Source organism: Lissotriton helveticus, chromosome 5_1, assembly GCF_964261635.1.
Source record: "Lissotriton helveticus chromosome 5_1, aLisHel1.1, whole genome shotgun sequence".
NCBI lineage: Eukaryota > Metazoa > Chordata > Amphibia > Caudata > Salamandridae > Lissotriton > Lissotriton helveticus.
Genome location: NC_136065.1, coordinates 1,904,853,595 through 1,904,877,655, shown reverse-complemented (window position 1 = coordinate 1,904,877,655; position 24,061 = coordinate 1,904,853,595). Strand labels below are relative to the sequence as shown.

The following is a 24,061-nucleotide window of genomic DNA, read 5'->3' as shown; positions in this document are numbered from 1 at the left end:
CAACAAGATAAGTTGCTGCAATAGGCGGGGAGGGAGAGGGGGGCAGATCACCCAAGCAGACTTACTTAAATAAAAAAGCATTGGCATAGCCAATAAATCTCGCTTTTGGGACCTTATAAGTTTTTAGCCACACAACAGTTAATGTTGTTGCACCAAGGATATTGTGGTGCATAACTAAATACTTAGAAGGGCCCAAAAGCGAGACCTATTGGCTATGCCAATGCTTGTTCACATTGTGCCACTGAAGACAATAGTTAATACTGGTACCATAGCGCTTCGTACTCTGGGAGAGCAACGAAGCACTATACGTTTTATCGATTCCTGAGCGCCCTTTTGGAAGTGGGTGGCTAGAAAGCTAAAGAAACCTGGTTAGGGACCTGTCAGATCAGTAAATGAGGGAGGTGTGGGTCTAATGCATGCTGCTTGCTTTATCTACTTCAGAAGCATGAAAGGCAGAGCCCACTCACAATTCTGAAGCAGACTCCCTTAAAACGCATTTGGAAACTTCGTTTTCTCACTACAGTTCCCTTACTTCTTGGTTGGTTTGCCTCTGTAGATTAGTCTGTCTCGCAATAGCGCTGCTGCCCACAAGGGCTGCGTGTTTTCATGACCCGAGGGTCGTGCGGGTTCAAGCCCTGCTGCCTTCACGGAACCGGTCAGGACCGGAGCGCAGCTGGAGTGTGGGGGCGTTCAGCAGGGTAAGGCGAGCTTTAAAAGAAGTGTGGCTACTTTTAGGAGAAGTGGCATTTACCAAAACAAACATGCAGGGCGGCCGTGAAAGAGACACGGCCGTGTGAATGTGACGGCCGTGAAACGCTCTGTGGTGGGGGAGGGGCAGTTGTGAGAGGCGACGAAAGGTAGGAAAAGCAGAGCAAATGTTGGTGCGAGTGATTTAATAATTACTATCGCCACAGAAATCCAGACGTGTAAGGAGGGGTTATTAAAAATCGGAAATGTTGATCGTTGACTAATCATGTCGTGCTCCACTGGCAGTAATACTATTTACAATGGTACATTTACACATGTAGATTTAATCATGCCTGTCTTGCCTAACGATTTTGTATCTGAGCTGGGTGGCCGTGGTAATATCAGGAGCAGAAGTGGGGTTAAACAGGTTTCTGTGAGGAACAAGAGCTCTGGTGGGAGGTCATGATCGAGCTCCAAGACTTGTATGGCAGAAATAGAGAGGGAGCATGTGTTGCGTAGGAAGCAACGGCTAGGAGAGAGAGATGTTGATAGGAGGGTTCTAATGTTTGCAGTGTGGGTTAGCTAGATGGTGTTGGTGGACTAGAGGTTCAGGCACAGGGCACGGAAGAGGTGCAAATAGGTAGACACCGGCTTGGTTTTGGCATGCCAGCTGCGAGTCCACACAGCAGCTGACATAACAAGACAAGGAGAAACATGAGACGGCCTGCGGCCGTCAAAGTTGAGTCCACACAGCAGCTGCCATAACAAGACAAGGAGAAACATGAGAGACGGCCTGCGGCCGTCAAAGTGAAAGTACGGCCGGCGGAGGGCATTGCTGTGGGGAGGGGGGAGGAGAAATGCGACATGGCGGGCAGGGGAGGGGGCGGAGCGGGGAGAGCGGCATGAGGGTGTGAAGCAGCCGGGGCCTTTGAAGTGAAGCTAAGCTTCACTTCAAAGGTGTGGGAGGAGTGCTGCTGGTGATTAACTGGCGATTTGATGATGTGCACGCGCATTTTAGGTCAATGCGCTTGCGCATTGACCTAAAAGCGCACGGGCACAGCATCAAATCGCCAGTCAATCGCCAGTCTAGGTAAAGCTTATTTAAGCCCCTATATATCTCGCTCCCGCTCAATGCGCATGCGCATTGAGATAGGTCGCTCGACCTAAAAACGGCAACAATTAAAAAAAAAAAAAAAGACTGCTTCACTATTTTATTAAATTATTGTACACTGAAATATATAGACCCACCATCCTCCCAGCCTGATGATCAAGTGAAAGCTTTGGGAGATAACGTTATGCTAAGGCCATTATTGTTACTGCGCAAGCAGGAGTCCAAGGGCTGCTTCATGGGACCAATCAGCAGGTTATGGCTACAGATTATCAAGTTGCTATATGTAAGGACCTGTCAAGGCAAATTTATATAACTCCAAAAGGTTTAAACAGTTCTAAGTTATTAGTGTCTGACAATCGTAGCTATATTCTTAATGCAATTCCTAATGGCCCAGTAAAAGGTTTGGAGTCTGGATTCCTGGAACCTTATCCCCAGATTTCACTTCCTCTAAGGAAAGGCATGGGCCGTTCAAGATCAGGGGCGTGAGGGGATTGTGTGGGGGGGGGGGGGTGGGGAGGGGGGGGGGCTCGGTGTTCAGCCTCAAATGCACTTGTGGCTACTTAGTAAATATTGCAGGTCTATGGCCAGATCCCGTGCCCAGCACACAGAATGAATTGTGGCAAAATACTGGCAGTCCTCCCAATGTATTTAAAAAATAAATATATCGATTTAAAAACAGCACTGGCACTATTATTTTTATACAGGTTAGGTTACTGGACATGTTTGTACAACCAACATCATTAGTATGGCTACAATAAAATAAACTGGTAAGATAAAAGCCGTCTGATAGAATGTAGACAAAAAAGGGGGCCATTGTTCTGACCAAGCAGAGGCGGAAATGTAGGCTTTCACCACGTTTGGCCTCACAACACAGAAATATAGGACCCACTCTTGGCCTCATCACGAGATTTAAGAAAAACATTCAGGAAAAGGTCCGATTTTACATCAAAATAATGGTGCGCCCAAATGTACACTTCTCTGATAAAAGCAAACACTTATAGCCTCTTCCCGTGTCCAATAGCACCACCATGCTCTCCATCATTAGCTTACATCTGGAATAACAAAACAGACGTTTCAATTACCACTGAGTGGCAAGATATAGGCATAAAAAATAAGGCCCTTGCGAGTTCCCTGTAGTCAGGCGTCTAAGATTTTGACAGGTACACATCACACTGAGCAATGTTGTAAGATCCTGCACAGGTCTGAACCATCTATACCCAGGTAGCGTTTTGTATCCTTTCACCCCACTTCAGTTTTCCCACCAGGACACAACTACTACGAGCAGCACATTCAGGGATTCGGTCTCATTCACGATTGCAAAAGTAGAATTGCCATCTGACGACAGATCGAGTGGCAATCGAATTTGTGCCAAATGGTACCAAAGTAATTATATCCAATACGGATTTGTTTTTTCTAGACGTGTTAAAGATGGAAGCACTCTGGCCATACGGGGACTCACCAATGCCCAAATGACCTAATAGGGCCAACTGACATTGTATTCGGTCACTGGCACACAGACTTACACAGTCGCCATCTTGACTGAACTGTTAATGCATTCTGCAACCAGCTTATGAATCATTTTCTTACATGACAAACATTAAGTTTTCATGCCATTTTTATATTCACACACCATTTGATTGACAGAAAGATACATAACATGATGGAGATCATTAGTGAACCTATAAAGCAAGTTCTAGTTTTGAAATAATACCGAAACAAATAAAATCAATTTGTAAAAACATCAATGGAAGTCTTGTGTATTTAACACCGAAGTACAGCGCCACAGTAGATGCATCCACATAGCTTCAACCCACTTCCAACAGTGCCACTTAGACAGGGTTGGATTGAGGCCACAAATCAGTCCGGGCAGCCAAAAAAAAAAAAAAGATGTCGTCCCATATTTGCAGATCGCAACCTTATGCAATACACTAATTGGTTAGGATAATGGAGCTAAATAATGAGAAACATTTGTGGTAATAAAAGTATTTTAAAGTTTATAGGGCCAGTACGGAAATTAACATTCCAATGGAAAAAATATACTTTAGAAGCAAATAATTATCAACAATACTAGGAACTAATTTTAATTGTTTTTCATCATACGTTTGCTGTGGATGTTTCGATTAATGTTCACTGGGGAACAGGATATGGCACAGACCTAAACTGCCTTTTACACTCCCTTAAGGATATTCATTTTATTTTTTGCAGTACTTAAAAGAGGCCCTCCAATGTTCAGAGACTGGTGAAAGGTGCATCTGTATTTTTTGTTTTACTTGCGGCTAGCATCACATGTACGTTCTGAGAAAGGGAATGATGTTAGTGTGAAAATGCAAAAAGAAACAAAAAAATAGTGTCGCAATCCTTTTATGCAGTTTTAAAAAGCTGGAACTAGGCCCAGAGGCATTGGAGCGCTTTATGTGAGCACCAGAAAACATTACATAGGGTCATATATATATATATTTTTTTTAATTAGGTTCATGTAGATTAAGTGATTGCCCAGAATCACAGGATGTTGAATTGACGCTAGACTTGAACCTAGTTTCCCAGTTTCAAAGTCAACTATGGCCACAACATGTCTCGGTTGACTAAAGTAATTGTTATCTCAGAGACAAAGGAGAAGCGTAGAGCCTGATATCTACGTTGCTTGCATGGAGTGGAGGAGGACAAAATAAAACTGAGGAGCTCCCTTGCTGGCCCTCACCAACCCCCACCACCCATTGCTCCAGTCCTCTCCACTGCTGCAGTCCCCTGAAAAGTAAGTGCTAATGGCTTCCCTTCAGTAGCTCTTTGCAGACTGTCACACCAGGAGGGAAGGGAGGCAGGCACAGCTCAGGCTGTGACAGTCGGAATGGAGCAGTCCATTGTCATTCTGCCTCGGACATTGGCCTGCTGGCATGACTTCATGTGCATGGGAGGGCCTGTTTGCTATGGCTGTAACAAAAGCCTTTGACGCTGTGCACCAGGGGTGGAGTCAGTCAGTCAAAATACTTTATTGCGATAACTTAATATCATATAAAGACAATGGCAAGGTACAAATTATTTAAAATACATATGCAATAAATACACACATTAAAAACAATTAAGATACAAGATGAATAAAAATCATACAGCATATCACATATCATGTCATTATAAAGTGCAAAAGTGCAAAGTACAAAATACATAAAAGCCCCAGAAAAACAGACATATCTGAAGCCATAAATGCCCCTGTTACAAATCCAATTGTAATTACAGGGTGCCTTTTATAGAACACAATTTGTGCTACTAAGGGGGGTTACCATATTTTTTTCTAATCTAATATTCCTGCTCCTAATAGCACTCACTAGGAAACTGGCCACATGGAACATAATCCTAGGAGTCTGCAGAAGCTGTAAATAAATAAGAGCAGGTTTAACTTGAACAAAACCAACCTCCCTAAGAATGGGCACCAGGAACTTCCTCCTTGCCCCTACGTAATGACTACAAAACATTACTAGGTGCATAGTATTTTGTTCGGAGAAATGATCACAGGAACATGGTGGCGCTTTTTCTGGAGTACTCCATACAGGATAAAAACCAAGCTTAAAATGTATCAGATTAAAACGAAAGCGAGTTAAAATAAACCTGTGGTAAGGGTGAGTCACCATATTCAAGTAGTTTTCTGGGCCGTCAGGTATAGATGATATTAGACTGACCCTAACACTTGGTTTTTTCAGCTCACACTCTTCTCTCTCCAAGGATAGGAGGTCTCTCATTGCACACTTTATGAGCGCAATATCTTTGGGTGTTATAGACTCTATTACAGAGTATAACTCTGGTCTGCCCAACTTAGAAAAATTTTCCTTAATGTAAGTCAACCACTTAATATTGTTAACTTTGTCCAGACACAGGCAGTCTTTCATTATAATGTGGTTTAAAGGGATTTCCTTGTTAAGCCACATCCTCAGCTATGCTACTAAAGGTGCTGTTTTTATCAAATCTGTGATGTAGCCTTCCCCAAGTTCCAAATGTACAGTGTAGGACGGAGTCGATTGTGGGACACCAAGAACAGATCTAAAGAATTTATTTTCCATGATCTGTAGGGAATCTAGTCCCCTGTAACCCCAAATAGAGCTGCCATAAGATGCCACTGAGATACATTTAGCCTTATAAATTTTCATTATGGCTGCAATTGGCCTGGCCCCCAGTTTCTTGGAGAAACCCTGGAGAGCTGAAGATGTTCTTGCTAACGAGGTTACTCTGTTCTTTAGCTGGGGTCCCCAATTTCCCTTTTCATCGAATGTAATCCCTAAATAAGGGAAGGAAGCTACTCGGGCAAGCTTCTCCTGTCCACAGAAAAAAAATTGTGACAGTTTTTCCTTGCTGCGCTGCCCGTAAGCATAATTTGGGATTTCTTCGCGTTTATTTTTAAGTCAAGTGAGCCCATAAAGGATTCAAAGGCGTCCAAAAGGCGTTGGAGCCCCACCCCGGTACGTGCGAGAAGCACCGCGTCATCCGCGTAAAGGAGAACAGGGATCCCCTGCTCTCCTGCACGCTGAATGTCGGGGGTCACGTCTCTCAGGACGGGTTCCAAAGCATTCACGTATAGTGTAAACAGAAGGGGTGCAAGTATGCACCCCTGTCTGACCCCTTTTTCTGAAGCAAAGGCCTCAGTACACCTTCCGCCCGTGGTAACTCTAACTTTAGCTGTAAGGCCCGAGTGCAAGTCAGCCAATAAGTTAACAATTGTCCTATCCAAGCCCATTTCCAGCAATATTGACCAAAGCTTTGATCTGTTAACCATGTCACAGGCAGAGGAGAGGTCCATGAAACCAAGGTACATGGACCCCTCCTTGGCCCTGGTATATTTCTCTATCAACATGTGCAGATTGAGACATTGGTCCTGAGTACTTCTTTTGGGTCTAAATCCATATTGCACATTGGTCAGAATACTTTTTTCAGTTGCCCACTCATTTAATTTTACTAATATGACTCTTCCTAGAATTTTAACTAATGAGTCAATCAATGAGATTGGTCTATAACATGCAGGATCCTGCCTGTTTCCCTTTTTAAATACAGGGATAATTATTGAGGTTTTCCATGACTCTGGTATGTTATCATGGCTTAATGCGTTAAAGACCCTGCAAAGTAATCTAGACCATAAATTAGGGAAGCATTTAAAGGCGTCAGCAGGAACACCATCAGGTCCTGGTGCATTTTTCTTCAAAGTACAGTCTATTGCTTGTAAAACCTCTGTTACCTCAAAGTTCAATTGGTTTCCATTGGCTACACTGCGAACCAGACCCCCAGGACCTCCACTACTGTGGTTAGAATAAATGCCACTGAAGTGTTTTATCCATCCTTCATCAGGTATATTAGTTTCAAGGGGGGAATTCTCCTCCCCTGTAAATAAAGGTTGGTTAACAATCTTCCAAAATTCTCCACTATTTTTCAATACCGCGGGATCTGATAACTGGGACCAAGCTTCGTCTTTAATCTCCTTTTTCCTATCTGCTATAGTTTTTTTATACCGGACTCTACAAGTAGTAATAAGTGCAGGGACTTTCGGAACAGCTTTCAGAGCACTTAACGCAAAGTGTGCTTTTGAGCATCTGCTATCAAACCATCTTTTAATGGGCAATGGTTTCATTGTTGGAACAACAAGCAGTCTTTGATTAATCTTGCTGCAGATGCTACCAAAGGCAAGTACCACTTCCCTATTGTGAGCCTCACTAGATAAGCACACACCAACCTCGTCCTCAGCATCAGAGAGTACCTCTTGTACAAAGGATTCTGGGGTTATGTTATCCCATTTCAATCTGCGACCCTGGTCTTTGACTTTGAGTGCTGACCTGTTGTCGCGAGGACCATCTTTTCGCCCTATAAGATCAATGATTACTAAATCCAAGGTAACAGGATTGTGATCGCTAAAAACAGAAACCACAGTTTTATACATTAAAACCTTATCTAAAAAACACAATGAAATGAATATATAATCAATAATAGAGCCAATGTCTGTTCCCTTAAAGGTAGGGACCCTATCCCCCCCTCCCCACACCCAGACTCATACAAGTTCCATCTTCCTAGAAAATTTTCTAAACATTCCCCCTGTTTATTATGTTCAAGATGGATAGGCGAGCAGTTAGGAGGGGGTTCTTCTTCATCGCAAACACACATTAACGTACAGGGGTGGATATTAAAATCCCCCAAGAAAATGATTTCAAAGGAATTTACATTGTCACTGTAGACTGACAAAAACTGATCCAATCTATCTAGACTTTGTAAAGTACAGTCAGATGCATTGGCATTATAAAAATTTATAAATAAAATATTAGGATGTTCTGCTAAGGAAAGTTCAACAATTAGACCGTGATCTGAGCCCGAATCACATTTCTTCAGGCAGCCTTTTATGTCTAGTTTAAAAAGAAACAACAGGCCTCCCTTGGCTCTTCCTGCAACACTGAACACTGCTGGGATACAAAAGTGACTATAGCCATCCAATGAAAAACTATTTTTTTTGTCCCAGGTTTCTTGAAATGCAATAATGTCGAACTTGCAGATAAAATCTGACCATGCCGGGTTTCCTACTTTTGCCTCGATTCCTGCAATGTTCCAAGTAAGCATACTAAGTACAGGTACATAATTCCCTTCATGTCTATTTTGTTTAGGCGAAAGTCAATCGTTTTGATCCAAAAAGGATAAAGGGGCATAACGATTAGACAATAAAAGAGGTTGTTCAAAAGGATTTTGGTAAACTGAGTGAGCAGGATGATTTGCAGTATTACAACTTCGATCTTGGCCCCATCTGTTGTTCATGACCCAATTTTTGTCCCACCCAGGTGCAGGGGTCCTAGGGTAAGTAACGTTCTGTTGTTCGCCATAGAAATTTTTTTAAGTTAATGGAACAACAGTACCCTGTCTGCGTTGGGGCGGGAGTAAATTGGTGAGGATGTTTGGCAGAACGCCTGGATGTGAAAAACTCACTGCCACACAATCCCCTTTAAATTTTTTGGGACGGTTTCCTAACCAGGGAACCCTTTTTGCAGTCTTGATCTCCTGAGCCAATTGCGGCCCCCCACCCCCCGGGGCTAACTTCATATTGTTTGTAAGCCATTGTAATGCCTTATTTGACAAAGAAGTGGATGATTCAACTATACCACCTTCTAGGGGGGGGAACGTTGGCTAATACTAATACAACAGGTGAAGCTTCAACTATAAATTGTAAAGGGTCCGTTGTCTGGGCCTGTACTGTCGGGATATTGACTGTTAGTGACCCATCACCTTTACCAACTATCTGATTAGCATTTGTTACCGGTAACTGCACTGGGGGGTTAGTGTGCAACAGTTCAACTAATCCCTCACCAGCAGCATCCCCTCCAGAATTGTTGCCCAAATGAGCAACCAACGTGGTAATATTTTCAACCCCCCCCCATTACCTTATTCTGCTGTCCTCCCAGCTTTTTAACCTCAGTTTGTAGTTTGTCTATTTTGGCTACTAGAGGTTTAATGATAGCTTTAATTTTACTTTCAATCAGCTCAGCAATTTTTAAAAAAAATCATCATCAACAGTATATTTGACGTTCCCCTCTCCATTGTCCTTTAATATTGTCTTTGGGGTAATTGCCCTCTTCCTCCTTGCCCCCGACCGCAACCCTCCCCGCTTTGGCTGATTTTTTACACTAGAACGTTCGGTCTGAAGGGCATGGTCCGAGGTGGACTGATCTTCATCTGAAAGACACACCTGTACCTCCTGGTCAGAGTCAATATCCATATCATTCTCAAGATCCGCAATAAATACCTCGGGGGCAGGCACTGCATTCTCAGATAAATTGCTCTTGCCCTGATTAGTAGGGAGGCTAGGAGGGTCATAGGAATCAGTCTCCAAAAGGTGTAATGTCATCAGTCAGAGGAAGTATGGTAGGACTCGGGCATCGTAAGTCTGGAGATTGGCTCAGCCCCAGAGATTCTCTCCTTTGTATGTTTATTTTTTGCACAGTTTGGACCAAATAATTTTCCATAGTGTTTGTTGTAGTAACAGTGCCTTTCTTTGGCATCCTAACACTAGTACCCAGGAGACTAACATTTCAAAATTAAATATAAGGACTATCTCAAGGGCAACTGTCTTACTTGGTTGTTGAGGCTTTTATCGTCAGTCCGGCAGCGTTCCTGGCCCTGTCTATTCCTGCCGATGAGGGCCGTAGAGGGCCCGCCCTTTGCCCGGGTTTAGCCCCGGGCGCTCCCGCGCGGGGCGAGAGGGAGGTCAGCGCTTTCTAGCGTCGCCTCCTGGCGCTCCTAGCGCGTCACGGGCGCGCCGCCCTTGGTGCTGCTGGGGGCTGTAGTTCGCGATATGGGAAGTCTCCCTGCGCTTCCCGGCTGCCTTCGTTTCTGCTGCCGTTCACCTCACGGCTGGCCTGATGGCGGATCACGTTAGGTCTCAATGGTGTTCCCCCACTGGGCTCACGGGAGGTCAGCGTTTTCTAGCGTCGCCTCCTGGCGCTCCTAGCGCGTCACGGGCGCGCGCCGCCCCTGGTGCTGCTGGGGGCTGTAGTTAGCGATATGGGAAGTCTCCCTGCGCTTCCCTGCTGCCTTTGTTTCTGCTGCCGTTCACCTCACGGCTGGCCCGATGGCGGATCACGTTAGGTCTCAAAGGGGTGGAGTCCATAGTAGGCCAAAAAAACAGTTCACCAACTGGCCTCAGCCAGAGGCCCATCAGCCGATGCCAGACTGCCTGCCTTGCCAATCCGAGGCTGCTCTTAGAACTCCATTACCTCATTAAGATAGACCATACTCACGAGCAGGGCTTTAAGCAGGATGAAAAAAACTGGGGATTTTGTAATGGCCAATGCAATTTAAGGCGTGTCTTAAAAAAACATAAGCTAAAAATCTTAGCGTTGTGTGCCGCCCGACTGGTATTTTGCTTTTTCTGCATCCAGATATATGATACAACAAATAACATTATACCTACAGATAAATGAGTAGCAACTATGGCTTTGTTGTATATAATAATGAAATTGCTTCAGTCCTCAAATGATGAGACTGTGAAAGACTAAAAAGTGTCTCTGTGAAGTTACATCAAAGGTTTTGAGCAGTGATTCTGCAGCAGAATTGAGATTTTTTTTCATCCGGAGCGTGAGGGCAAAAATGGAGAGCCGATAGGGACCTGTCTCAGCGCCCACTTTTGAGAACTGCCGGTGCTGAGCACCAGAAGGATCCGGCCCACTTACAGCCCTCATTAGCACTTAAAAGAAGCCCCCCAACATCCTGCACTGTTAAGAACGAAGAGAAATGAAAATACACACGAAAAGGTGAAATGTTATTAAGTCGTATCCAGTTTCTACCATATTCCTAGTTTTTTCTGTTAGCAGTGACATCAGGTCAGTACAGTCCTTTAAATAAGCCGGTACTGAGTACTGGCAATTGTATTTATAGAGGGAGCGTACCTGCACTTTTCAAGAAAAACCTAATACTTTTAGTTGGAGAGTACCGGCACTTCTCAGAAACAACGAAGTACTCTATTACAGCGTACCTGCGCTTCTATTTTTCCATTTCAATACCTGCGCTTCTATTATTCCATTTCAAGCACTGGGTCAGTACTTAATGGCAATGCAAAATTAAAACATTGTATCCCTTTAATAAATACTTTGAAGAAGGTTTGCGTTAGACTCAAATTTTGAGTAAGTTGAATTTTCCCCACATATTCTACTACTATTAGAACATGCCTCCACCAAATCCTCTGAACGGAAATTAAAGGTGGTGTCAGATTAACAATGACAGTTACTTGGAGGCACAGGTCAAACCATCATTTTCAACCAAACCACCACAAACACCTGTGGCCAGCGCTCTGGCTGAGAGCATCGCAAGGACACGATAGTACCAGCTGACAAATTTGCACACCATGCAGCGTTACTGTACAGTCTCCTGATAGGGAAAGACGCGAGGTTACTCCAGTACCTGTCAGCCAGCTCCAGCACCTCGTGCACATTGCCGGTGCAGACGCGGATGTTGCCAGTGTACATGTACTGGATGACGGCCTCAACTGTCTCCATGTCGGGGCCAGTCTCGGAGCTCCATTTGCGCATCTCCACGCGGCCGGAACGCGCCTCCTGAAAGTGACCAGACAGCAGCGGGCTGAAGTAGTCCGTGGCTGCGGCAAGTACAGACCGGTGCGCCCGAAACTCGCGACCCTCTTCTCCAAAGGCCAGCGTCACGTCGCAGAAGAGCCCCTGACGCCTCTGCTCATTCTGCCGTGCCGAGAGCTCAGCGCAATGCCGGGGGCAGCGCAGTTCCTCGGCCTCGGCCTCCGCACCGCCTGGGGCTTCCGCCTCCTCGTCCATGGAGGCCGTAACTTGGCTTTCGACGGCCCCCGGTCCGGGGCTCTGTGGCTTCGGTGAGCCTGAGGCTGCCACCGTCGCCATCTTTGCTATCCTGTCAAAGCTCTGCACCGCCCAGCAACGGCGGGTGCCAAGGAAGTGATGTCAGGACGTTACGTTGCAGTGGCGACGGGCTGAAGGCCAAAAACAAGTTGAAGTGTCATAGCGTGACCTGGTACAACAAGACTTGGCAAGGACAATAGGTCTATCTTTGTAGGCGTACTTTTTATTTTTTTCATGTTTTCCAATCTTGTGAAAATAAAATTATTTTGAAAAATATACAAATAAAGTAGTGGCTCTTCAGCACGGGGACACTCCGTCAGTTTAGGCAGCTCGTGCATGCCAGAAGTAACAACCGATTAATGATTTACTTGTCTCTTGCCTAAAATTGCGTCCATTTCATTGTAAGTGCCGAAAAATATTTACCCTGATTTTTTTCTCCAAAATCTCACCCTTTGCTGGTGTTTGCATGTATGCAGCTGTGCATATTTGATCAAAACAGTGTGTCACGCAAAGTGCAAGGCAACCAGTGGATAAAGTGGGTTGACCCAAATCCCCTCCCAGTATGTGTATATGCATGTCTTTTTCTTATGCATTATTGGAACACTTGTGGTTGTCACATTTCATAGACAGCCCAAAAAAATTGTGATGCAACAAGTGGAGCATTTGCTCCAGTGTTTTATAACAGTATTCTCCTTTTTGAGGCTGTCCTACTGATGGAGCGGGATAGAAAACAAAAATTTGTTTAAACCCGTGAAGTCACACTTCCATAAATAAATTAATAATGCTAACAATTTGTGCTGTGTGTGTTAATTCAACCTAGTTTAAAGTTACATTACATTACAGAACACGTGGGAAATTAACATGTGTGCTCATAATTGTGCATTATGTTGCATTCTTATGTATGTGGAAAATAATAAATTAATTTTGTCTATTGTCATGTCATAACTAATAGCAGCTGTTTTTGAAATAATGGCATGTGCTTATTTTGCTTCCCTTGTCTATGTGATGTCATTTCTACTATTCTAGGTGCACATAAGGTTTTATGGATTCATGAAGACAGGTAGATATAAAATGCTGCTTTATTTGTGCTTTACTGCTAGGTAATTTAGACTAATGGGTTAATTATTAGCAATGATGGGAGGCAACAGAACAAACTGTATTTCTTTCATTAATTATTCTTTGTGTTTGTTTATATAATAGTTTTACAAATGAAGCTTAGAGATGGCTGCAGAAAAATAGTACCCTTTTAAAAGTGACGCAGGGAAGGTGGCGCAGAAAATTGACGCTTTCTGAGAGAGGCCTAATGATGAAAATGGCTCAAGTAAAAATAATTCCAAGAAGGTTGGAAAAGGCCTCTGAGCTTTTATTTTGAAAGGTTTTGGAATGAACTGCTAAAAAGATGACTTTTTGGAGAAATTTGCTAACGTTTGCTAACGTGCCACGGGAGTTCAGAGCTGACTAGCTCAAGGTTAAAAAGGAAGCTGTCGCTACAAAATGTAGCAGTCTAAGGAGAGCTGCCAAGACTTCTAAATGAACAATGGACTAGTGAATTTGCCCGGGCATGCAAGAAAGAGGTGTCACAGTTTACTGTGGTACGAGGTGGCTCAGCCAATGGAGAACTAGAATTCGTCTGCTGGAATGTGAAAAATAGTTAGCTCAGCTAAAATTAGGGTATAAGAATAGGTTCAGAGAACACATAGTTGGCTTACGCTCGAGAAAATCTGGAGGACGATGTTATGCTGATGGACTTTACACGTGAGGACAAGAGTTTTTATTAATTACTTTATTATTAGGTGATGAGGGTAGAGACAGAGATATAGTTAGGATTTTGGAAAATGCTTAATTTTACTTATTCTTGCTAATGAATAATAATTTTTGATTTATGCTCTTTTTATTAATACTGAATAAATCTTTCTTTATGACTTTTTCTAATGCTTGTTTAATAAAATACCAAAACCTAAGTTTTCCTAGATGTGTTAAAATAAACTTTCTAAAAATGACAAGCTGGTCTTGATTATTGCAGATGGTTTAAACAACTATATTTAGATCTTATCGCCTCATGATTCAAGCGCTCTATTGTTGATATGGGCCTAGTGTTATAGTGTAAGTTTTGTGGTAGTAGATAGTGTCATTTGTGCAATATTTTGGTGAGAGCGCTGGATCAATTTCTGGTAGCCATCGGACGGTTTATATATGTTGTTTTTGACATACATGTTACATGCATGATACATATATGTTGGTAAATTCATAGGATTAAGTTTTAACACATGTTGAGTTTGTTTATTTTGTGCTATGTGTGTACCGGTACAAAAACTGTGTGATGAGAAAGTAGTCATGCAGAATATCTGATCTGTTTCTGTGATATCGCCGAGTATCACTGTTGGTATCGCCGTGTACCAGAAGTATTGTCGCCGTGCAATACAGTGTTGTCGCCGTGCAACACAGTTTTAGGGCTAGGTGTGAATCTTGTAATAGTGAGGGTTTTCTAAGAAATTAGAGCAGCATGAGAATAGGGACAAAGCGCCTTCCATAAAACTCACTGTGATAAGAGTATTAGTTATATTCAAGCTTGAGTGAAGGGTAGGGTAATGTCGGTGCATGATTATCTATAAACAGGTTAGAGTCCTGTACGGGTACATGTTTTATATCTATAAACAGGTGAGAGCCCTGTACGGATAACGGTGTTATTTTGCTAACGGTGCATGATTTCTATAAACAGGTGAGAGTCCTGTACGGATTTCATGTGTGTTTGAAGTTAGGGAATTTTCAGTGTGAAAGTGCGTGATTGTTTTGTAAGGTATGTTCAAGTGGAACTCTTAGAACTTTCACTTCGCGGTGGGTTCAGAGCAAAATGAGTTCATATTCTTACGTGTTAGAAGGGTAGGGTAAGAGTTGCTCTACTGACAAATGGAAATTATCCTTAGTGTGAATAGCGCCGTCTATTCCGAAGTGTGGATACTTGAATGTATGTAAACTATCCTAATTAGAGAAGCAGACAGATGTGTTTCGTTTTATATATTGACTAAAATGTACCAAAAGTAATTCTAAGGTACTTAGGAAAGTTCAGGATAAAGTCTGTACCATTCTAAGACTTTTATGATATTGTGCAGTGTTTAAATACATTTAAAGGCTCTGCACACTAATAAATTCGATTCAAAAAGTGTTCAGCATAGTTGAAAATTATAAAAAGGTGAACTGTGCTAATTTTAAAACATTCAGGAGCATTTTAGAATGTTTTGTGTTAATTAGGCAATAATTAAGGTATTCCACGTTATTAAACTCGTTAAAATAAGTAAAAAGCGATTAGTATTCATTTTATAAACATTCCACACTTTAAATATAGTATTATACTGTTCTCCGTAGTTTAAAACCATTAAAATGTGCCCCGATCGAAAATTGTAAGGGAGGGGCTGGTTTTAGGAGTGAAAACGTGTGGGGAGAGAGCCTGCAGCTGCAGCAGCTGCCTACGTCAGAGCTTGCCGCGCTCTGGTTGGTAGAATTGTCTGGAGCGTCATCATTGACTAGTGCTCTGATTGGTTCAAGTTTCCCGGAGTGTCAGAGCAATACAGCGCTTTTATTGGCTGAAGCGTGATTAATGCTCGAAATATTGTTTATTTTACAAGTGTTCCCTTTTTATTACTATCCTTCTCTTGTAGATCGCGCTATTGATTTTGTGGGCTCATTGGGTTATAACTGTAAATATCCCTGTATTTCAAATTAGGTTGCTAGATGCGCGCAAAAGTCTAAAAACAAAGCTAATGATATGCCACAAGCGTAACACGCTGTATTGCGAATATATTTCGTAAGGGAGGGGCTGTTTGCCGAGTGAGAGCGCGAGGAGAGACTACAGTAGCAACAGTGATAAAATTAGCTGCAGCCGTGTAGTAATTGGCTGAGCTTACAGGGACAGTGCGCTAATTAACTAGAGCGTGGTGCTAAAATTTGCTTAAGCACATTGTTAGTATCTTGTATTCTGTAAGTGTCCCCAGTGTATTAAATCATTAGCTTTCCTTTCCAATGAAATAGCGCTGTCCTTTGTAAGTGTAGTACATTTTGTGAAGGAGGGGGGCTGTTGAGGAGTGAGTAGAGAGCGAGTGGGAGAGCTGCGAGCTGCAGCGGCTGCTTGCGTCAGCCGCCGCGCTCCCATTCGTTGAGACGCCGTCGCGTCATAACCAAAACAGCGCTGCTATTGGCTGGGGTGACGACGCGTCATACACGGAGCCTCGCTCTGATTGGGCAGAGCTCCGTGTGTTATTTGGTAACCAGGCATCTAATGTGGATCGAATAGGAGAGCCGCACTATCTTTGAGCGGGGTTCTTGCGAGGCCTGTGCGTATAGATACGCTGTGTCTCCATAACGTGCTGGCCTCCCTCGAGTTTGGAAAGGTAACGAAGGGGCCTGCGCTTTGATTGGTTGAAGTCCTATCACGTCACAGAAAAAGTCGCGCACCCATTGGATATTGACGCGCAGCGTCATACCAGGGCCGCGACCTTATTGGTTAAGGCTCCGTGAGCTGCGCCCTGATTGGACAAAGCTCTATAACTGTGTATAAGTGTCCTATAAGTGTCCTATAATAAAATATAAGCGTTAAAACATCGCTTTAGCACCTTTTTCCTCAATGCTTTAATGTTTTATAAGAGAGAAGCATGTAGTAAATAATTTGAACGAGCGAGTACACTAGAATAAAATTTCATAAGTGATAACAAAGTAAATATTCCCGTTTTGGATTTCCTTCCTAGTCGCACTATTGTTTTTAAGTTGCAGCTGGTGTGTGGCAGGCGCGCGAGGGAGAGAGTGGGAGAGAGAATGCATTAGCAGCAGCGCTCGTTAGAGTTACAGCGGTGGTTACATACGTCATAAGCCGCCGTGCTGTGAATGGCTGAAACATCGCAAGCAGCGTTGTGATTGGCTAATGTCATAGTGGTCGTGCTGTTATTGGTTGATGCACGTTGCCACTGTTTGTCAAATTATCTACAAAATTAGTAAAGTCACCGCTTTGGTTTTTGACGCGCTACAATTGACTCCTGCGCGTAATCACTGCCAAATTGTTATAAAAATATCCAGAGAGTCTTTAGTTGAGTAGTAACATAGTAAGTTATTCACAAAACGTATTAAGAGTTTTAAGCGCTTATGGTGCGTTTTAAGTGAGGCATATGTGGAGAGTAGAGTTGAGAATGCGTGTCTCAGCTGATGATATGTGTTGTGAATATTGCGCGCTGTATTAGGATCGCATTTTACGAAGGGAGAGAGACTGAAGCAATAACAGCATACGTCACAGCAATAGCTATGCTGTGATTGGCCGATGCGCGCCGCCGTGGTCTGATTGGTTGCGTGTTATAGCAGCCGCGGTGATTGGCTGATGTCCATTGTTTACATTTGCTCTAGCGCTAGTGCTTAGAGCTTCGTTTTTTTTAAAAATTAAAATTGCCAGGAATTCTGGTGAAATTGCGTTTGCATGTCATATTGTATACTTGTCAGTGCAGACCTTATATGCAAATAGATGTGCAAAATTGAGCACAGATTTAAAGGAAAGACACATTTTAAGAGCATAGTGCTCAGTCCTCTCATGGTTTCCCATCAGTGTGGGAACAGGGCATTGGTTTAGTGAAAGAGTGTTGTCAAATGCCCTGGCAATGAAGCACATGTAAATAAAAAGTTCTTTTTCATACTCCATTGTTTTTATAAGGCAGATGTTTTGAATAGCAACATTCAAAGAGGGATAAAAGCTTATTATTATTTTACTGTTTTAGTGATAAGTTTATTAAAGTACATGCTTGTAGCTTACTCTTCACAAAGAAACTCCTAAGAGATGATAAATTGTTTTAAGGGGAATGTAAGATTGTGCAGCAAAAAAATTAATTAAATAAATATTTCCAAACATTTTGATACTTACTGTAATTACTGGTGTAATTTAGAAGGTTGCGCTGTGTTCAAGGTAGCAGCAAGAAATTATATGTAAATTAAGGCAAAACAGAGTAGGTTTTCTTTTTTCCACAGGTATACGTTGCAAAAGGTGTGTAAGTGAAAAATAAGTACATTTAAAACACATGTGATTATATGTTGGTATTGTTATAAATAAATATTTTGCGTTGCTACTGTTTTTGCAAATTGATAATTTTTCTTTACAGGTTAATTAAATTTAGTGATACAGGTAAATTAGGAGAAATATTAAATTGACCAAGTTATAAGAATTTTCTACACCTGATAGTGTTAAATTAATTAATTAATTGATCAGCAAGCACTGCAAGGCAAATTAAGAGAGTACGTTTACCAAATTAATTAGCAAAAATGTCTTCTTTGTATAAGAAAATGAAAAGGGTTGTAGCCAAATGTGAGAGTAAATTAAAGATTCCCAAATTAGCGAAAATAAATAATAAAGGTGTCAGAGTAGAAAATATAGATCCATGTACAATTGATGTTGTAAATATGGATCAGAACAGGAATTCAATAAGACCCCCAGAACAGATTGATGTAACGCCAAAAGTGTCAGATCAAACTGATAAAGTGCCAGTTCAGAATTTTACTAAAATTAATGCAACAGAAAAGCATGATGAGATGCTTGGTACATCTGGAATTAATATTCCTAATCATATAAATTCATCAAATGATTTAAAGGAGTCTATGAAAATTATGGAAACAGAGATAGTGCCTACATTGGGAAAAGATGAAATTAATTCCGCAGTTTTAAAGGTCCCATTAACTGAAAAGGTTTATTCTATCGTACTTGAGATTGAACTAGTAGGGATCAAAACTCAGCAAGGAACAGAGATGACTTCAGTTTTGGTAAGTGAGAAATCTGATACTAATCTGATTAAATTGATACAGTCTGATGAGTCAAAATTATGGTCAAAAGAAAAGGAAACTGAGATAAATGAGTTAAATGAACAGCTACAAATACAGCGACAGGTAATGGTTCAGCAGAATGACACGGCTTCATTGCCATTGCAAAATTTTGTTAATGAACAGACAGAGAAAACAGATACAGGATTAATTAAAGAACAAGAAAACAGTCTAAAAAGAATAGATGCACTTCCAGAATATTGGAATGAAAATGATGTTCTTTTAAGTGAAGACATCAAAATGAAGAACGCAATTGATCAACAGATTAAAACATTGACTTCTGCAGGTTCACTTTTCAGAAATGCAAATTTAATTAAAAGATTGATTGATGATATTCAATTGGTAGAAAAGTTTGCTGTCGTGATATGTGCAGCATACAAAATGAATGATGAACATGCTTTGAGTTCACTAATACTAACATCTGTAGTTGAAACATGGCAAGGAGTCAAAGACTTACAAGATGATGCAACTCATGAGGAGAATAACACATGGTTGAGAAACACATGGTTAAGAGCAAATTTTAGACAGCGAGATGAGGATGAGATTTGGATATACAAAGATGACAGAGTAGTTTTGCTAAATAACATGATTACTGATATGGACAGAATGTACCATAAAATTGCAGAATTTCTTTACCAGAGGTGTCTGACTTATCAGCAAGCGAACACAATTAAGAGAACAATTATGAGATTGGGAACTGAATTACAGGAGAGTGGTTCATTGACCAGATTACAAATGGATTTCTGTGAGATGTCACTGCATTACAAACTGTGCTACATTTTTGTGATTTACTGTTTGATTACAAAATGGGTTGAAACATTTCAGATGAGACATGATGAAATTACTGTTGCAAAGTTATCAGATAACAGAAAACATAATGAAAACAGACTGCTCCATTGTACAGATAGAACAGAAATTTCAGATGTTGAGGAGCATGAGAACAGTACTATAAAAGACAGAGATGCAAAATTGTGCCTAGCTACAGGTACAAAGTGGACAGATGTTCTTCCACTTGTTTTGATGTTTCTGAGAAGCACTACTGATAAAAAGACAGATTTAAGTCCACGTAATATTATGATGGACAAGGTCATGAGACAGACATTCATACCAGAGAAGAGAATGATGACTATCAATGATAGCATCAATTTGAAGAACTGCAGGAATTTATCAGATGAAATGATTTCTGTGTTTGATGAGGATGAAACTGAAGTACAAACAAGAGAAAAAGAGCAAGTATTTGATCTGTTACCAGGAAAAAGAATCAGGAAAAAGGTTCGTCTAAAAAGAAATTGTCTAGTGCCAAGGTGGCAGAAAAGGAGGCTAGTCAGTCTTGTCACAGCAAATGCAGAGAAGTGCAAAAGACTGAAGAGGTGGATTGACACTGGCCATACTTTTCGTGTAACTACACCTGAAAATCCTGATGAGGATAGTGTCACAACTGCTGATTCAGATTCTGAAGAAGAGCCTGAAGAGAATCCAGATCTTGAAGATCGACAAGTTGGTCGACATCTGGAGAATATAAAAAGAAAACAAGCCTTGATTGAAGAAGACTTGAAAGTTGTGACTGAAGACTCAGAAAATGATGGAAATCTGCCAGAAAAAGAAGCAGAAGAAAATTGTGATCAGATTGTGATTCAAGACCAGGAGAGTATTGAAAAGCAGAAAAGTAGCTCTGAAAGCAGGAACAAGAATTCTGAAACTGGGAAGTTGAAGGTAATTGAAGAAGAAAATGAATTGCCAAGTACCAGCTACAAAGATGACGTTCCTAACGGATTGAAGCTGCCGAGTAAAGAAGTACCTGAGTCTGAAGTTGAAATTTCTGACACTGAAACTGATGAGAATGATGAAGATTCTCAAATAAGAAAATTCAGAAAAGGAGCTTGGAGAACAGAATGTAAAGTGACCAAGCAAAAGAAGAAATTACTAAGAAAAAGTGATAACTGGCAAGGAGAAAATGAAGGCCTAAAATTCAAATTGAGATACAGATCAAAGGAGCAGATTGATGAGATATCAAGTCAAAAAGATTCTGAACAGAAAAGTGAGGCAGGAAAGAAAATAGAAGTGATACCTGTAATGGAGATAAATAGTCACAGTCAAAAAGTGATTGAAGAGAATAGTGACAATGGTTGAAGTACATACTTGTTAAATTTTAGGTTTTCTGTTTTTTTTGGCATAAGGCTGAAGAAATCTTGTTAGGTGACACAAGGTCGAAGAAATTCTGTTAGCTGAAAAAATTAATTTGTGACATTAGGTCGAAGAAAAACTGTTAGAAGGTTTAAAGAGTATAAAAAAAAAAAAAAAAAAAAAAAAAATTTGAAAAAGGGGGGTGTTAGAAATTTTTTGAAAATTTAGGTAAAATTTTTAAAATTTTTGTTTTATTTTTCTTTGCAAGCTTAATGCAATTATAATTCTGCTTTGGTTAATTAAGGTTGTTGTTCTTTGAGAAATTAATAAGGAGAAGTTTAAGGTTAATATGATAAGCAAGATACTGACATTTTATTAGTTATAGTTTTTGCAACACTTTTGTTGAAGCTTAGTTGTATGTTACACAAGAGAATGAAATAGAACTAGAGGGGTTTCTTAAAACTCAATATGAGAATTGCAGATAAACTGACGAGATAAGTCTTTAGAAATACTAACACAGGTGAAATTGAATCATGTTCATCTTAGATAAAATTTTTGCTAAATTTTTGGGTGCTGGTGTGGTGATTTGTTAATCACCAGATGAGGGAGTTGATGGAGCGGGATAGAAAACAAAAATTTGTTTAAACCCGTGAAGTCACACTTCCATAAATAAATTAATAATGCTAACAATTTGTGCTGTGTGTGTTAATTCAACCTAGTTTAAAGTTACATTACATTACAGAACACGTGGGAAATTAACATGTGTGCTCATAATTGTGCATTATGTTGCATTCTTATGTATGTGGAAAATAATAAATTAATTTTGTCTATTGTCATGTCATAACTAATAGCAGCTGTTTTTGAAATAATGGCATGTGCTTATTTTGCTTCCCTTGTCTATGTGATGTCATTTCTACTATTCTAGGTGCACATAAGGTTTTATGGATTCATGAAGACAGGTAGATATAAAATGCTGCTTTATTTGTGCTTTACTGCTAGGTAATTTAGACTAATGGGTTAATTATTAGCAATGATGGGAGGCAACAGAACAAACTGTATTTCTTTCATTAATTATTCTTTGTGTTTGTTTATATAATAGTTTTACAAATGAAGCTTAGAGATGGCTGCAGAAAAATAGTACCCTTTTAAAAGTGACGCAGGGAAGGTGGCGCAGAAAATTGACGCTTTCTGAGAGAGGCCTAATGATGAAAATGGCTCAAGTAAAAATAATTCCAAGAAGGTTGGAAAAGGCCTCTGAGCTTTTATTTTGAAAGGTTTTGGAATGAACTGCTAAAAAGATGACTTTTTGGAGAAATTTGCTAACGTTTGCTAACGTGCCACGGGAGTTCAGAGCTGACTAGCTCAAGGTTAAAAAGGAAGCTGTCGCTACAAAATGTAGCAGTCTAAGGAGAGCTGCCAAGACTTCTAAATGAACAATGGACTAGTGAATTTGCCCGGGCATGCAAGAAAGAGGTGTCACAGTTTACTGTGGTACGAGGTGGCTCAGCCAATGGAGAACTAGAATTCGTCTGCTGGAATGTGAAAAATAGTTAGCTCAGCTAAAATTAGGGTGTAAGAATAGGTTCAGAGAACACATAGTTGGCTTACGCTCGAGAAAATCTGGAGGACGATGTTATGCTGATGGACTTTACACGTGAGGACAAGAGTTTTTATTAATTACTTTATTATTAGGTGATGAGGGTAGAGACAGAGATATAGTTAGGATTTTGGAAAATGCTTAATTTTACTTATTCTTGCTAATGAATAATAATTTTTGATTTATGCTCTTTTTATTAATACTGAATAAATCTTTCTTTATGACTTTTTCTAATGCTTGTTTAATAAAATACCAAAACCTAAGTTTTCCTAGATGTGTTAAAATAAACTTTCTAAAAATGACAAGCTGGTCTTGATTATTGCAGATGGTTTAAACAACTATATTTAGATCTTATCGCCTCATGATTCAAGCGCTCTATTGTTGATATGGGCCTAGTGTTATAGTGTAAGTTTTGTGGTAGTAGATAGTGTCATTTGTGCAATATTTTGGTGAGAGCGCTGGATCACTACCACCACCTGAAAGTCACTCTACAGGTTTTTCCAGGCAGCTTTGCTGTAGCACTTTATATCCATGAGTCGCAGAAGAGCACACACCTCTCAACGCTGGTTTTGGAAGTATGTACAGGTTTATTAGATACACAAAGGAAAGGGAAAATATTTAATCAGAGCAGCTACATGACCTTAATGAGCACCTAATGTCAACTCCATTCCTATTTGAATGACTTTTACCGGTTTTCTACATATATTGTTTTGAATGAGGCACACATAAGAGAAACTTAAATTAGCAAGTACACAGTTTTTTCATGAGAATAACGTACAAGAACCTTGAAAAAGATACAAAACTGTATACTCTCAAAAGTTTGGTAAGCCATTTGTGAATCCTCTCTTGGAGAGGCCAAACGGGAGGTGTTGTACTTCAGAGCAGATGTAGATAATCCGCCTTTTCTCAATGGTCATCCCAGACTTTTTGCCTTTTGCTGGACCTTATATTTTTGCTCGTTTTAGAACTCTGTTCACTTTACTCCCATCAAACCAGCCGTAAAATGCTGGTGCTCCCCTTTTAAACATGGTCAAATTGTGATATTCATAATTGGTATATTTAACTTACCTATATGTCAATCAATCAATAGAAAACTTTATTCGGTTTAAAATGCAAACCATAAAAGTTACACATCAAGATACAATATGAGTGTCAATGCATTGTTTAAAAAGATATCCAGATCAGCAAGAAAGAATAAATAGATAATTAAAAAAACCTGGGGAAAACTCATTACAGATCCATATAATTTCTAGAATTAACAGTTGCTTTTAAAAATCCCACAATAAAAAATAAACAGTCCTCTTTCAATAGTTGGAGATACATCAATGCTGGTCGAGTCTGCCTAAAATTCAGTCTTTTTAAAAGAGAAACCCA

The 24,061-nt window shown here is 40.7% G+C and overlaps 1 protein-coding gene across 2 annotated transcripts in view; it reads right to left on the bottom strand.

Annotated features, from left to right (window-relative positions):
• KLHL11 (kelch like family member 11) overlaps positions 1-12,270 on the bottom strand; it is an 83,091-nt gene extending 70,821 nt beyond the window's left edge. Inside the window, exon 1 of one of the 2 annotated variants that reach the window (XM_078645442.1) lies at positions 11,705-12,270. In XM_078645442.1, the coding sequence (XP_078501568.1) occupies positions 11,705-12,168 (464 nt within the window). In that variant the 5' untranslated portion in view covers positions 12,169-12,270. The remainder of the gene's footprint in view (positions 1-11,704) is intronic. The other variant, XM_078645441.1, reaches the window with a different exon arrangement.
• Positions 12,271-24,061: the final 11,791 nt, after the last annotated feature.